Source organism: Scomber japonicus, chromosome 8 (genome assembly GCF_027409825.1).
Source record: "Scomber japonicus isolate fScoJap1 chromosome 8, fScoJap1.pri, whole genome shotgun sequence".
In the NCBI taxonomy this organism is placed as follows: domain Eukaryota; kingdom Metazoa; phylum Chordata; class Actinopteri; order Scombriformes; family Scombridae; genus Scomber; species Scomber japonicus.
The window spans coordinates 17251654-17264225 of record NC_070585.1 but is presented as its reverse complement, the minus strand read 5'-3'; the positions used below and the strand labels follow the sequence as shown (position 1 = coordinate 17264225).

Genomic DNA, 12572 nt, shown 5'->3' with positions numbered 1-12572 from the left:
CTAACAGGAGGAGTGGTGGCTGAGCAGTAATGTAGAAGTGAAGGCTTGTGTTACTGCATGTGTAACAGGCTACAATAATATCTAATTACAGATCAGGATAGTTAGGAGAGAGAAGGGTTGAACTACACATAACCCTGACAGGTTAAGCCTTAAATCCAGTCTATGGTTAATGTATAGGCACATGACGCAAACAGATTAGGCAGAAATGGATAATTTTATTTGGGTCAGACTAATTCTCATTATTTATTTGTCTGTACTATAAGTAACAGCTTATCACATTGCTCAATTGACATGAAGGAACTCATTAACCTTGCTTAACTGAAACAGAAACACTGCAGGTATCCTTAACAGCGAAACACAAAGCTCAAATACACCAGAATGACATCTAATCAATTGATTATCTTGAAAACAGATACTTAAAGCCACAGGGTGCGACACCATAAATTAAATGTTAAGTTTTGTTGTCAAAGAGGAATTCGTTGCAACTCTATGCCTGTAGTCTCTGATACTGTTGTGTTTCTTTGCATTTTATTGTAAACTTTGCTTGGAAACCTTCTCTGACATTGTTTCCACATCTATACAGATGTGTGAGACCACAGTGCTACTGCAGCTCCCTCAGATGTCTCAGTGAATCTTCGGTTTATTAGTGTACCAGCTACAGCAGAGAAACTGATGACGAATATGACTTCTCTGAATAAGGTTTATAAGAGCTGAGGGTCTTGTTATTAGGACCGGCAACGAGTAATTTTGCTTTCAAAGTTAGTTTTTGGCGCCCTCTGGTGGAATAAAGACAACATTAGTTGGAAATTTACTCATAAAATCTTAAACACTCTGATCTGGGTTTGGAAGCTCACATGGAAAAATATATTAAAATCAAGTTCTTAAAGAGTCATCAGGTATAAATGTTGTGTTCAAGTAACATTTTTGTCATTAGTCATAAATACTGTGGTGTTTAAGATGCAGTGTGTAGAATTTAGTGGCATTTAGTGGAACGGATGGCAGAAATATAATATAATATTCATAAGCATGTTTTAATTAACATGAAATACCATGAAAATAAGAATGTTTTCAGTTTTGTTATTTTAGAATGAGACATTTACCTCTACATAGGGTGCAGCTCCCTTTCCACTCAGCCTGCCATGTTGCATTACACGGACAAACCAAACATTGGCTCTATGGACGGTCTTTTGTATTTTCATCATTAAATCCTACACACTGTTCCTTTAAATCTACTGTATTGGGTATAAAATACAAAAACAGTGAAAATATATGTTCTTATATTGTTAGATGTTGACACACAGCAAGATATTGCAGTAAAATTTAAATTCAAAGCCTTTCATATCCACCTCTACCAATAAACTCTTTAAAAAAAAACATTTTTAGTAAACAATATGCCTTACTTCTTTTTCAATGAATTCAGAACTTATACACAAACTTAGAAGACAACGCTGTTATTCAATGTTTTTTTTTTTTTCAAATTTGTCAACACATCCTATGAAAAAAGTTTAGACGCTCAGGTGCAAAACCCGAAGTTTTTTGACTGATAAAGTAAGTCTTTAAAAATGTAAAAATGGGTCACAAATATATAACCAAGTGTTTCATAAAGACTGAGTGGTTTCCTGAAACAGTTGGACACTCTAGGTTTTAGGCAACTTAACTGAAATAATAGGAAATAGAATATCTGTTTGGGACTATTTTCAGGTGCGGATGAATTTATGTTTGATGTACTGGTGGCTTTACAGCAGCTTGACGGTGTATGTGAGACTGACATATAAGCATGTCAGCCACTTAAGTAATGTATTGGTAAATAGTTTTTATTGGTTTTGGACAACAATTAAGGAATTCGATTCATAAAGTTTTGGCTACACAGACAAAACTTGTTTTTGATCTTTTCATGGGATTTTTTGACAATGAGAACAATACAATATATCATCAGGCATGTCCTTTAAAGTGTAATTTGTCTTGTGATTTAGTAGTTTGTCTTCAGCCCATTCTTACATGAATGTAAGACAAGGTTACCCATTTATCATCATCATGTAATTTATATAGAAAACACTTTCAAGACAAATAGTTAACACTGTGAAGGCTCATGAGAGAGTACAGCTCCACAGCTGCACAGTTATTAGCTGCTAAATCTCTTTCCACAGTTTTAATCTAAACCAGCTGATGGAGAGCATCAGTATAAAAAGAACATCTATCGCCAGTGTGGCGTTACTATGGTGAGCGGCTCCCAGTTGTGTCCGTTGATAATTGGCCAGGGGTTGAAGTACGGGAAAACAGGCTCTTTGAATTTTGCATCATAGAAGGTGAAGAGGTGGCTCATGTCTCCGGCATCATAAAAAGACACTTCGCCACGACCATAGTCTAGATATACCCCTACCCTCCTGGGGGGTTTGGAGGGATAAAGCAAGCACTCCTCTGAGTTAGTGCATGCTTCATACTCACTGGTGCCATTTCCGTTGTCCCTCAGCACCAGTGTCCAAAAGCCATCATCTGGGCAGAGGCTGATCTCCTCCTTCCTGTTGACAGAGGCTAAGGCCACACCCAGACCCCATGCTGTCTTGGAGCCCACCTCCACCTCCCAGTAGTGTCGGCCTGATGAGAAGGCTTCAGAGCCAAGGACAATGTTGTAGCGGGTGAAGCGTTCTGGGTTGTTGGGCAGGTTGGGCTGAATTTTGCCCACCTGGACGCTGGTACCACACGAAGAAACCCAGAGGCAGGGGTAGGCCGTGTCTGGGTCAAGCAACACCGCTGTCGCAGCTGAGAGACAACAACAAATGTGTGTTTACAAAGAGTGAACCAAGAAAGACTCCTTGTCAGTGACCTTCAGTTCGACATCGAATGCCTACCTGCTCAACTGGTGTAAAATGAGCTAGATAAGAGCATCAACTACATGATCCAAATTAACTATACATGATGTACTGGATCAAGATAGACGACTGTAAAGTAATGCCAGAGATTCATTACAGGTCCAGTCTTCTCATCAGGTGTTAAGTCTTCAGGGACAATTTATGACAGCATGTCACTGGCTTATTTATAGTCTTTCAGAAACGCTCGGCTTCTGCTTAGGAATTAGACATGCCATGTTTAAAACACAGAGCAGGTTGATACAAGACTTAATAAAAAATGCAGGGCAAAGGTATACTCCTCTGATTTCACATGTCAAAGTCATGCAGGAATAACACAGGCTGTGAAACTTATGAATAACGTTGTTCATGAGGAGTTTTGTTAAGACTGAGACAATAACTCTAGTTTAAACAATGGGGGCTTAGGCTTGGCAACCACAACTTTTCAACAGGAAACTTGTGTAAGAAACTGGTGGCTGTGGAGTTAGAAAGATAGGGAGGGTCAAAAAAACAAGCTACTGAGTTGCATTATGGGTATTGAAGGTTCCAGTGGTTTCGGTCCTACATCAATTCTTCTCTTTTTTCCCTCTTGCAGTTCTTCCAACATTTTTAAAGTGCAACTCTAAAACTAGTGTGGTTGATGTGTGTTCATGTTATGTGTGTATTTGTCTTCATACCTGGCTGAAAAATTGAGCTCATTTTCCTCCATGTCCTGTACTGTAGAGGTCCCAGGAACTCTCCAGACTGCAGATCCACACTCACCTCTGGGGGGCGCTCAAACAAGCTCTCAGCCCTGGAAAGGAAAGCAAGAAAGAGATTGAAATCTAAAAATGGCACTAGAAATTTGCATCACAAGTAGTAAAAAAAGCCCCTTTACTTTCTGTGTGACAGAGGTGGCACTACAATGCGTACAGATGATTCACTAAACCACAGTAATGTCCCAACATCCTGTTTCAAGCAGGCATCAATTACAAAACAAAAATGACACTTGGCTTTACAGATGACCTGGAAATGAAATGACTCAATCAGAAATCACAGTAGTCAAGTTTCTCTACGCTGAAGGGAGATGATCAAGATGATACTCACCCCCCAATGAAATCTTTAATTCCCTGAAACAGAGCAGATACAAACACGCCTGCCATTACAAAACATTCTTGTCTCTTCTGAAACATGCAGATATTCTTTGTTAACATGTTTTCCTTTCAAAGTATCGACATCAAAATAACAATGCTGTACAATAGATCATATAGGCTACATTTAAGTGTCCTCCTCCTCCTCCTCTTACCTTGAGTTGCTCCGGGTTTTCTTCTTCCCTCAGTTTGAGGCGGAGTTGGTCAGCTGTAGTTTCCAGTTGGCTGATTTGCTCTGTGGCTTCAGTGAGCGCCTCCTCCAGCTGGTTGAGCTTCTCCACTTTCTGCTTCTGCAGTCTCCCCTTTATGCGCTCCTCCTCCTCCAGAAGGAAGTCCTTCAGACGGCTGAACTCTGCTGTAACCAGCTCCTCCAGATCGCCTGCTTGCTCCTGAAAGAAAGAGAGGAGACTTTGTCTGATTTGCTGCTCTGTTTATGGGAACATTCAAATATGTTGCACCTCTGGAACCCACAAGAATGTTGAATCTCAGTGTAAAAAGGTCACTTAAGAGGGAAAAGAACTTTTTTTTTTTTTACTATGAGGGACTGTTTCCTGAAAATACTTTGCATTTTCTACATTTATACTTATCCACATAAATATGAAAAAACCCCACAAGGGTTGAAAATAAAAATGAGTAACAAACTGTTTTAGGCTTGACATTTTTAGGTTCATAGTCAGTGGTGGAATGTGAAGAACTGCACTTTTGTACAAATGCACAGTACTTGCACTGTACTTAAGTATTTCTGCTTTACAAATAAATCAAACTGTATTTGTATTGCGCCTTTCGTACAGATCAATAAAATGGATTTAAAATAAAATCAATATGAAAAACAGGTAATAGAAGATTAAAATAAATAAAACAGATCAGAGAAAATACTACATTTTATACGTCCAGTCCTGAATCAGAGGAAAAAAATGCAGTTTCTCTACCCAACATCTATCAACTATAAAGTACTTAAAACTAGCTCCACCTCCGCCAAGTACAACAGCAGAAATGTTTCTTGTTATGCAACAAAGCTTCAGCAGTACTAATATAATAATGTAATATATAACACACTGGAGCCAGTTATCTGCAGTTAATTTGAGTATTTAAACTTAATAATAACTTTTTCATAACATATGACATAATCAATGCAGGAATAATACAATTATGTTTTTCAGTGAATTTTTTGCAGTCTCATGATTAGACACATACTGATTAATGAGGATGTTGCAGGTGGTAGTTATGTCAAATCAAACACAGAGAGAAAACACACAGACACACACACAGACACACACACACACACACACACAGACACAGACACAGACACAGACACACACAGAAAAACGTACAGGAAAAGAAGTGACAAACTTCCTCTGAACCTTTCTCTGCCACATCCTGTCATACTGACGTTGAAACCAAGAAGTGAAAATCTGTGAATGTGCACTTAAATTGGGTCAAACAGGCAGATAAACACACCGGAAAATAAAAAAAACAAGCAGAGACAGACAGACAGGACAGAAAATAGAGTAGTAGTAGCAGCCTGTTGCAGAGATATGTGTACTTATCTGTTGCAGCAGAAACACCCTAACACAGCAAACATGCCACACTCATATCTCTGTTTGACACACACACACACACACACACACACACACACACACACACACACACACACACACACACACACACAAAAGATACACAAAGACACACAAACACACACAAACACACACACACACACACAGCCCAACATTTGAGATGAATGCTGGAAAAAGCCACCCAACCTAAACTCTGTCAGCGGTTATCTCTGCCAGTGAGGGTGTGTGACATGCCAGCTATTGTATTGTATGCTTGCAAATTCTGTACATTTGTGTGTTATGTGTGTGTGTGTGTGTCCACATGTAAACAACAGAAATGTGAGAAAGACAAACATGACGTGTACAAATGTTTATTAACCACTTCTTTGCATGACTGCCTCTACAAGAAATGAGAGTCATCATGTTAAAACAACGTATGTTATTATTAGGATGAGTCATCCTCCAATCGCGTCTCTCAGACATGTACAGGTGGAGGAATGCAGGTGAATGTTACCTAGCAACCAGAATTTCTGGTTATACTAAGAAGACTCACACAGGGGGATGGTGTGTTCAGGTAGCTCCACAGAGACAGATATACATTACAAATAAACACACATGTACCTTAATGAGGAGGATCTTTTCATTGGTGTTTTTTTGGAAGAGTGAGGCCTCCTCTGTCTGCTGCTCGACCCTCTCCAAAGCGACAGACAGCTTGTCCTGTTGGTAGGGAGGGCAACAGAAATTAGCAATCACATGCGAAACATTTATAAAACGTGGTTTCTGTAAACCAGATTACACTTTAATGAACTTGAGTTCATTGAGTACAATTGGTGCTTGAACAACAACAGTCAATTTTAATGGGAGTCATATGATACCGCACCCATCCCCGGTACTGACCCATAAATTCAAACAAAATAGGAACTCAGTGCCAATAAAACATGTTTAAATTGCCCTGACAGGCCTCTGAAAGGGAGTCTTCAAACAAACTGACAGAGGGGTTAAAACTGTAGGAGGGCTCACACTGGCCTGCTGAATTCCTGTAAATCTGCCCAAATCGCTGAGGCAAACAGAGAGTCTGTTTTTAAAAAATAACTGAAATGTCTCAGCATCTGCTCTGTGAAAGACCTCATTGTTAACACCATAGAAAAGAGCTATAAAAAATTATGAAGTAAAAAAGGTTGATTTGACTTCTAGGAAAGTTGGACAGTCATGAGGTAGCCTACATTTCCTTCCAGGAACAAGGAGGGAAGTCTCCAATGAGACCAAATAGTATCTTGTAACTCCAGTTATTATAATAGGCTACAGAACAGAAATTAATTAGCTAAATACATGGAAGATAAAGAAAAACTTTAAATGATCTTTCAAACAATGAATCACATTGATCTAACAATAACAAATAGGTTTGTCATCAACAAGTACAGTGTCTCAAATGGTCTATATGAACCTGGCTGCACCTTGTAGTTTTCAAAAGCCTCGTTAATGGGGATGACATTGTGGGTTTTGTGGTCCCGGGACATGCCACAAACCAGACAGATGGGCAGCTGATCGTCCTCACAGTAAAGCTTCAGCTTCTCCTCATGCTCCTCGCACATATCCACACTAAGACGCGGCCAGAACCCGATGGACGAGGCCACGCTGCTCATGCTGGACCCGGGCTCCCGTTCCTCCGGCTCCTCCAGCGTACCAACTACCGGGTCACACCCGATTGTCCCCGCGGCTGCATCCATGACCCGGGCTCTGCGCACACTGTCCACGACGTTGCACAGGAGAGAGTTGGGTCGCAGTTTACGGGCGCACGACTTTCTGCACTTTGGACAGTTCGACTGCTCGTCCGCCTTGGCTTCCCAGCACTGGATGATGCACACCTGGCAGAAGTGATGTCCACACTCGAGGATAACCGGATCACAGAACAACTCCAGACACACCGGGCAGGTGAGCTCAGACTGTAGTTCCTCAAGCGCGCAGGCTTCCGCCATTCTCGGCTGCGCACATAGTCTTGAAAAGAAACGTCTGACTGTAACACTGTGACAAGTAAAGACTAGACCACTCTTCCGTTTGAACTGAGAGAGGGAGTGGTCTGAGCTGAAGCTGACAGCACAGCAAATGTTTTCACGGAAGAGACGGAAGACGTGCAGCTACAGGCTCGGTGCAGCTGCGCAGCCGCTGGAGAGACGCAAAGCAGCCAAACAGAGATTAAGGAATATAGGCACCTCTGTCCTATAGGTCTCCGCTAATCAAGGGTTTATCAGTGGTGATAACAGATTAATTAAAGGTTATTTACCAATGTTTTATAGACCACTCATAAAACAACGATAGGAACAGCTCTTGGGTTCTGGCTGTTACTTTATTGATAAAGTAATAAACAGTAGCCTAGCCTAATTGATCACGTCCAGTCATTATGAAGGGTGACAAACCATCACGTCTTCAGTGATAAATGTTTTTCAAAAATCATCAGTGCAGAGTCAAGAGTTCATACGAAGTTACTGTCTGTGTGTCATATAGTTAGTCAGTCAGTCATACATGTGCCCTGCCCACATGGACTTACAAGACACCAAAATACAGTGGTGAAACATCTGTCAAACTTAGGCAACAACCAAACTTCTAACATTACATTGCCAAAACAAAGCTTTGTCAACAAACAAAATCAGCCACACAAAAAAGGTTTCCATATCTGAAACACAGCTCAAGTTTCTTATAATCATTCATTCAGAAAAAAAATCTGTCAGAAATAAAGGACATTTTACTAAATAGTGTGGCCCTTAAATCGTCATAGAAAGAACAATGAAATAAAAAAGGACTTTTTCTTCAGTCCCACTTAAATAGAGAACACGGAGCAAACAGAACCTTCGTCTGTTTCTGCAGCTAATGGTAATGTACCCAAACATACCTGTACACAGGGATCATTAAGATACATTCTGCTTCACATAAGGCTCAACATAAATTGTTTTTCATCAGACATATTGTCAGATACAAAAACCCATCTGTATTTTATAAATGTTAATAGGCTGATGGATGGTCTTTCAATAACTCAGACCTGCAGTTTTAAATGTTAATACATTGTTCAGATGCTCTGCAGCCCTTTTCCAGAGGAACAGATGTCAGATGATCAAAAAGAGTCTTCCTGATGAATTAAAGAGTTACAAAGACAAATAAAGTGTCAGACTGTAGGAAATAAAAGACAGACACAACCTGGTAATCCATGAATTATTGATTAACAGTAGTAAACCCTTCATGAAGGCCATTTTATGATATGAAAATTAACCTCATCAAAACATGAGGTTAACATCAGTTGCCCCAGTGTGGTCATCAAGAAGTTTATACTTATACAGGTGAACATGAATGTACACATCAGGGTTATATTATCGAGTTGAAGTTCCTCTTTTACACTTAAAAATACATATCCTGTTTTTAAAAGCAGGAAATTAATAGAAAAGCCTTTCTTTTAAGTTAGTGGTCAAGGTGTTGGACATACAATCTAAAACACACTCTAAAGCCTCTGAGTCAGCAACAAAACCAGGAAGGGGAAGTGAAACTAGCTGACCAACCGCAAATTAGTAAGTCGAGCTCAGCAGCTTTCCTCTGCTTGGAAACAAAACCATGTTAATTTCCTATTGCACACAGGTTACGACTCATCACCAGTGACTGTAAATGAAGCGTCATTATTCATAGACCAGCTGTTAAACTGGTCTGCATGACTAGTTTGATTGACCTGAGCAGTCAGCAGCCTGTCAATTGTAATTTGTCAGAGAGCTCACTAGATGGAAGTGTCTACTGGCCAAAATTCACATGAACCCTAAGATGATGCATTCAATATATTTACATTCAGGCTCAATTTTTTTTATTTTTATAACCTGTAAATCATGGAAGAAACCATATCCTTTTGTAAATCCAACATTTCATAAATACAGCAAAATTGATATTTTGGACAAATTGGAGCAAATAGAGGAAATAGAGGATGTTCTCACAAACAGATAAAGCAAATAGTGAAATAAAGAGGCTTTTTTAATGAAAAAGGACTGTTGAGAAATACTGGAAGTAATGTACGGGAGCTTTTAGTGTATATCTTCCGGCAAATGTTATTTCTAGTTCCCACAATGAAGGGAGTTTCGATGAGAGTAATTACAAGATCATACAGAAACAGAAACAGAAACAGAGATATCAGTAAACATGTTGCAAATAAATGTGAGTCATAAGATGCAGGACTATTTACAAGGAAAATCAGCATTTGTTTAGGGCTAAAGTAGAAACTAATCATGCAGAGTATTCATGACTTCTCAGTCTCTCATGATTCCTGATGCCTCAGGGGGTCTGTTGCATAGAATAGAAACCTGGTCCTGGAAGGGATATAAACAAGACAAACAACTTCTACAATGCCAGCAACCATGAAGTGCACTCAGTTCCTTAAGCATTCACCACATATATTTTGTTCTTTTATAAATTAAATCATAAAGTCCTATGTTGGTTTTACTCTCTGGATTTAAAATATTATTAGACATCATAGCTTTTCGAGTTGGGAATAAACCAAGAGTTTTGTCAGCCTTGATGCCTGGTTTTGGTTTTGGACTGCAGCCATATGAACCTCACCTTGCCACAATTACCAAAGAGTTCAAGCCTTGAAACAAAATGCCTCATCAAAACTTTTGCTACCAGGAACAGAAACAAGGGAAGTTTCACAGCAAACTTCCAAAAGAAGGGTAGTGGGTGGGTTAACTGTTATCCACGGGGTTCCTGCTGTCAGTATATATAAGAGGAAATGACAGTGATGACTCCAGACGCTGAATGGACAAAGAGGAAAAGTAGGTTTTGTTTGACTCTGCTTTGCCTGCGAGTAACAGTGCGTCTTTCTATTTACAGCCAGCCTGCTGATCTGTGGTGCAAGATGTCTCAAAGGAAGATGCTGCAAATCTCTACTGGAGCTCTGGTTCTTCTGCTACCCTGGTTTGGTGGACTGGTTATCGGAGAGATCAGCCAAGACTTCTCCAAGTGTCTTAATTTCTTCTACAATGAAACTCCGCCACAGGGTATCAGTGCAGGTGGATATGTTCCAATATGCCAGCGCCACAAAAACCAGTACCACTTCGCCAGTTTGTATCACCGGCAGCATCGTGCACCTTTATACTCTGCGTACATACTCAGCCCTGCAGATGGTAAACGACCCAATTCCACTTGGATGTATGAGCCACAGGTGAGTAACACAGTGTGGTGCAACAACTCTGTTGAATTAGACTGGCAGAGATGTGTGTGGGCATGATGAGATTATATTGTGTAATTATACCAATTTATTGCGAAAAACTAGTATCTTGACAAAGCTCTTCCTTGATTATGGAAATTCTACAATAGACAATCTGAACCTGTGGTCCACTGAATTTACAGGTGTTTTTCCATCAGTGCATCATGGTCTATATATAGAGTTAAGTGTGTTTAAGTTACTCACAAGATTTCACAAAAACCGCCATTTATGTGTTTTAATTTCTACATTTTCATGCTGTCCTAATGAGCATTTGTGTTTACACGTTAAAGCAAAAAGAGAAGATGTAACAGGAAGTGTAATATAACTTCAGTGTTATTGTGCTCAGTGTGGTGCATATAAAGTTTTTGCCTTTAGTTTCACACAGAAGCAGAAGTAGTTTCTCCCCAATTGTGAAAAGAAAAATTCTATCACACATATTATTGACACATTTTTGGGTGGGGTAAAAAATATTGCAAACTACATGTGTGAATCTGTGATACACCCACTGACAAAGTACATGAATACACTCCTCTGACCTAGAAAGTGATGTCTCTTTCTCTCTTGGTTTATAAGTTGGCGTTTTCCCGTGCCAGCCCTGAGATGAAATCTTTTGTCGCCGCCATCGACCAGAATGTGATTGAGAGCCAGGCAGTGCTTCAGGACTACAAGTACTCCAACTACACCAGAGGCCATCTCAATCCCAGCATGCACCAGAAGACAAAAGAAGACCGTGAAGCCACCTTCACCCTGACGAACATTGTCCCTCAGCGGAAAGGCTCCAACTCTGGCCCCTGGAATTCACTAGAGAACAAAATGTTAAGACAATTCAAGGCCTTCTGCAGAGGGCCGATGTACGTGATCACCGGGGTCATGCCTTATGAGTCTGAAGCTCGCTGGATCAATAACAGGGTGTCAGTTCCTGAGTACATGTGGTCTGCATACTGCTGCCCATCTTATAATGACACCCTTCCTGAGTCTTTGCAGCCATTTTTCCCCACATATGCAGCAGTGGGGAGAAATGACCGCAATAGTGGAGAGGAGATTGTACCAGTTAATGCTAAGGCAAAGTCCTCTGTTCGGGGCTATGAAGTGAGGCAGATGTCTTTAGAGGCCCTGGAGGGGATCCTGGCACAAAGGCTGGCCATGCCCATCAGTCTGTTTGATGGACAGTGTCAGTATCAAAGACCAAAGCTTTAGATTCTTATTGAAAACCAGGTTTAACATTTGCCCTGTTTGACCAGACTCAAATAGCCTTAGCCAGAGTCTTTCCCTCCATTCCTAATAATCTCCCCTCTTTAATACTAAATGAGAGTATCCACACATGATATTGTCTCATAATGGTTTTGAAATAATTCTTTTCTGATGATTATGGTTTTGTAAAATAAACTTTTCCCCCTATTTTCAGTGTCATCTTCTAACATGTTCACTAATAATTTTCCAATAAAACAAGATTTAAATGGACAAAACAAACAAAACACCAAGTTGTCCATTAGAATGAAAGAATACGGTTAAAGAGAATTACATCATGTTTTCTGTATTTGGGCACTTTCAAGCTGTCAAGTAAAAGAATGCTAAATGCTAAAAATCATCTAACTGTTTTATCTCTGAATACACCAAACATTACTGACAGGTGTTAACTTCACTACTGTAGCTTACTGCAGCAAGGTGGGACATTTAACCACCCGAGATCAGAAAAAACATTATCTGCAGTTTAACTCAACTCTTATCCTGAATGAGTGTTAAAGAAACTTAATTTAACAATACCAAACCAGATACCAGACTTTCATTACCTACAATACATTCAGCTACATCA

At 39.9% G+C, this 12572-nt stretch overlaps 2 protein-coding genes across 2 annotated transcripts; one reads left to right on the top strand and one right to left on the bottom strand.

Moving 5' to 3' along the window:
- Positions 1-1695: 1695 nt before the first annotated feature.
- On the bottom strand, positions 1696-7505 carry LOC128363132 (nuclear factor 7, brain-like). The gene is made up of 6 exons (XM_053324044.1): positions 6984-7505; positions 6151-6246; positions 4132-4365; positions 3933-3955; positions 3524-3639; positions 1696-2760 (listed from the first exon to the last, which is right to left on the bottom strand). The coding sequence occupies exons 1-6, from the start codon at positions 7503-7505 to the stop codon at positions 2195-2197; spliced, it is 1557 nt and encodes a 518-aa protein (XP_053180019.1). The 3' UTR covers positions 1696-2194.
- Positions 7506-10325: 2820 nt separating this feature from the next.
- LOC128363202 (endonuclease domain-containing 1 protein-like) lies at positions 10326-12073 on the top strand. Its single transcript, XM_053324145.1, has 2 exons — positions 10326-10714; positions 11333-12073. Exons 1-2 carry the CDS (start codon positions 10409-10411, stop codon positions 11954-11956), a joined length of 930 nt encoding a protein of 309 aa, XP_053180120.1. The 5' UTR covers positions 10326-10408; the 3' UTR covers positions 11957-12073.
- Positions 12074-12572: the final 499 nt, after the last annotated feature.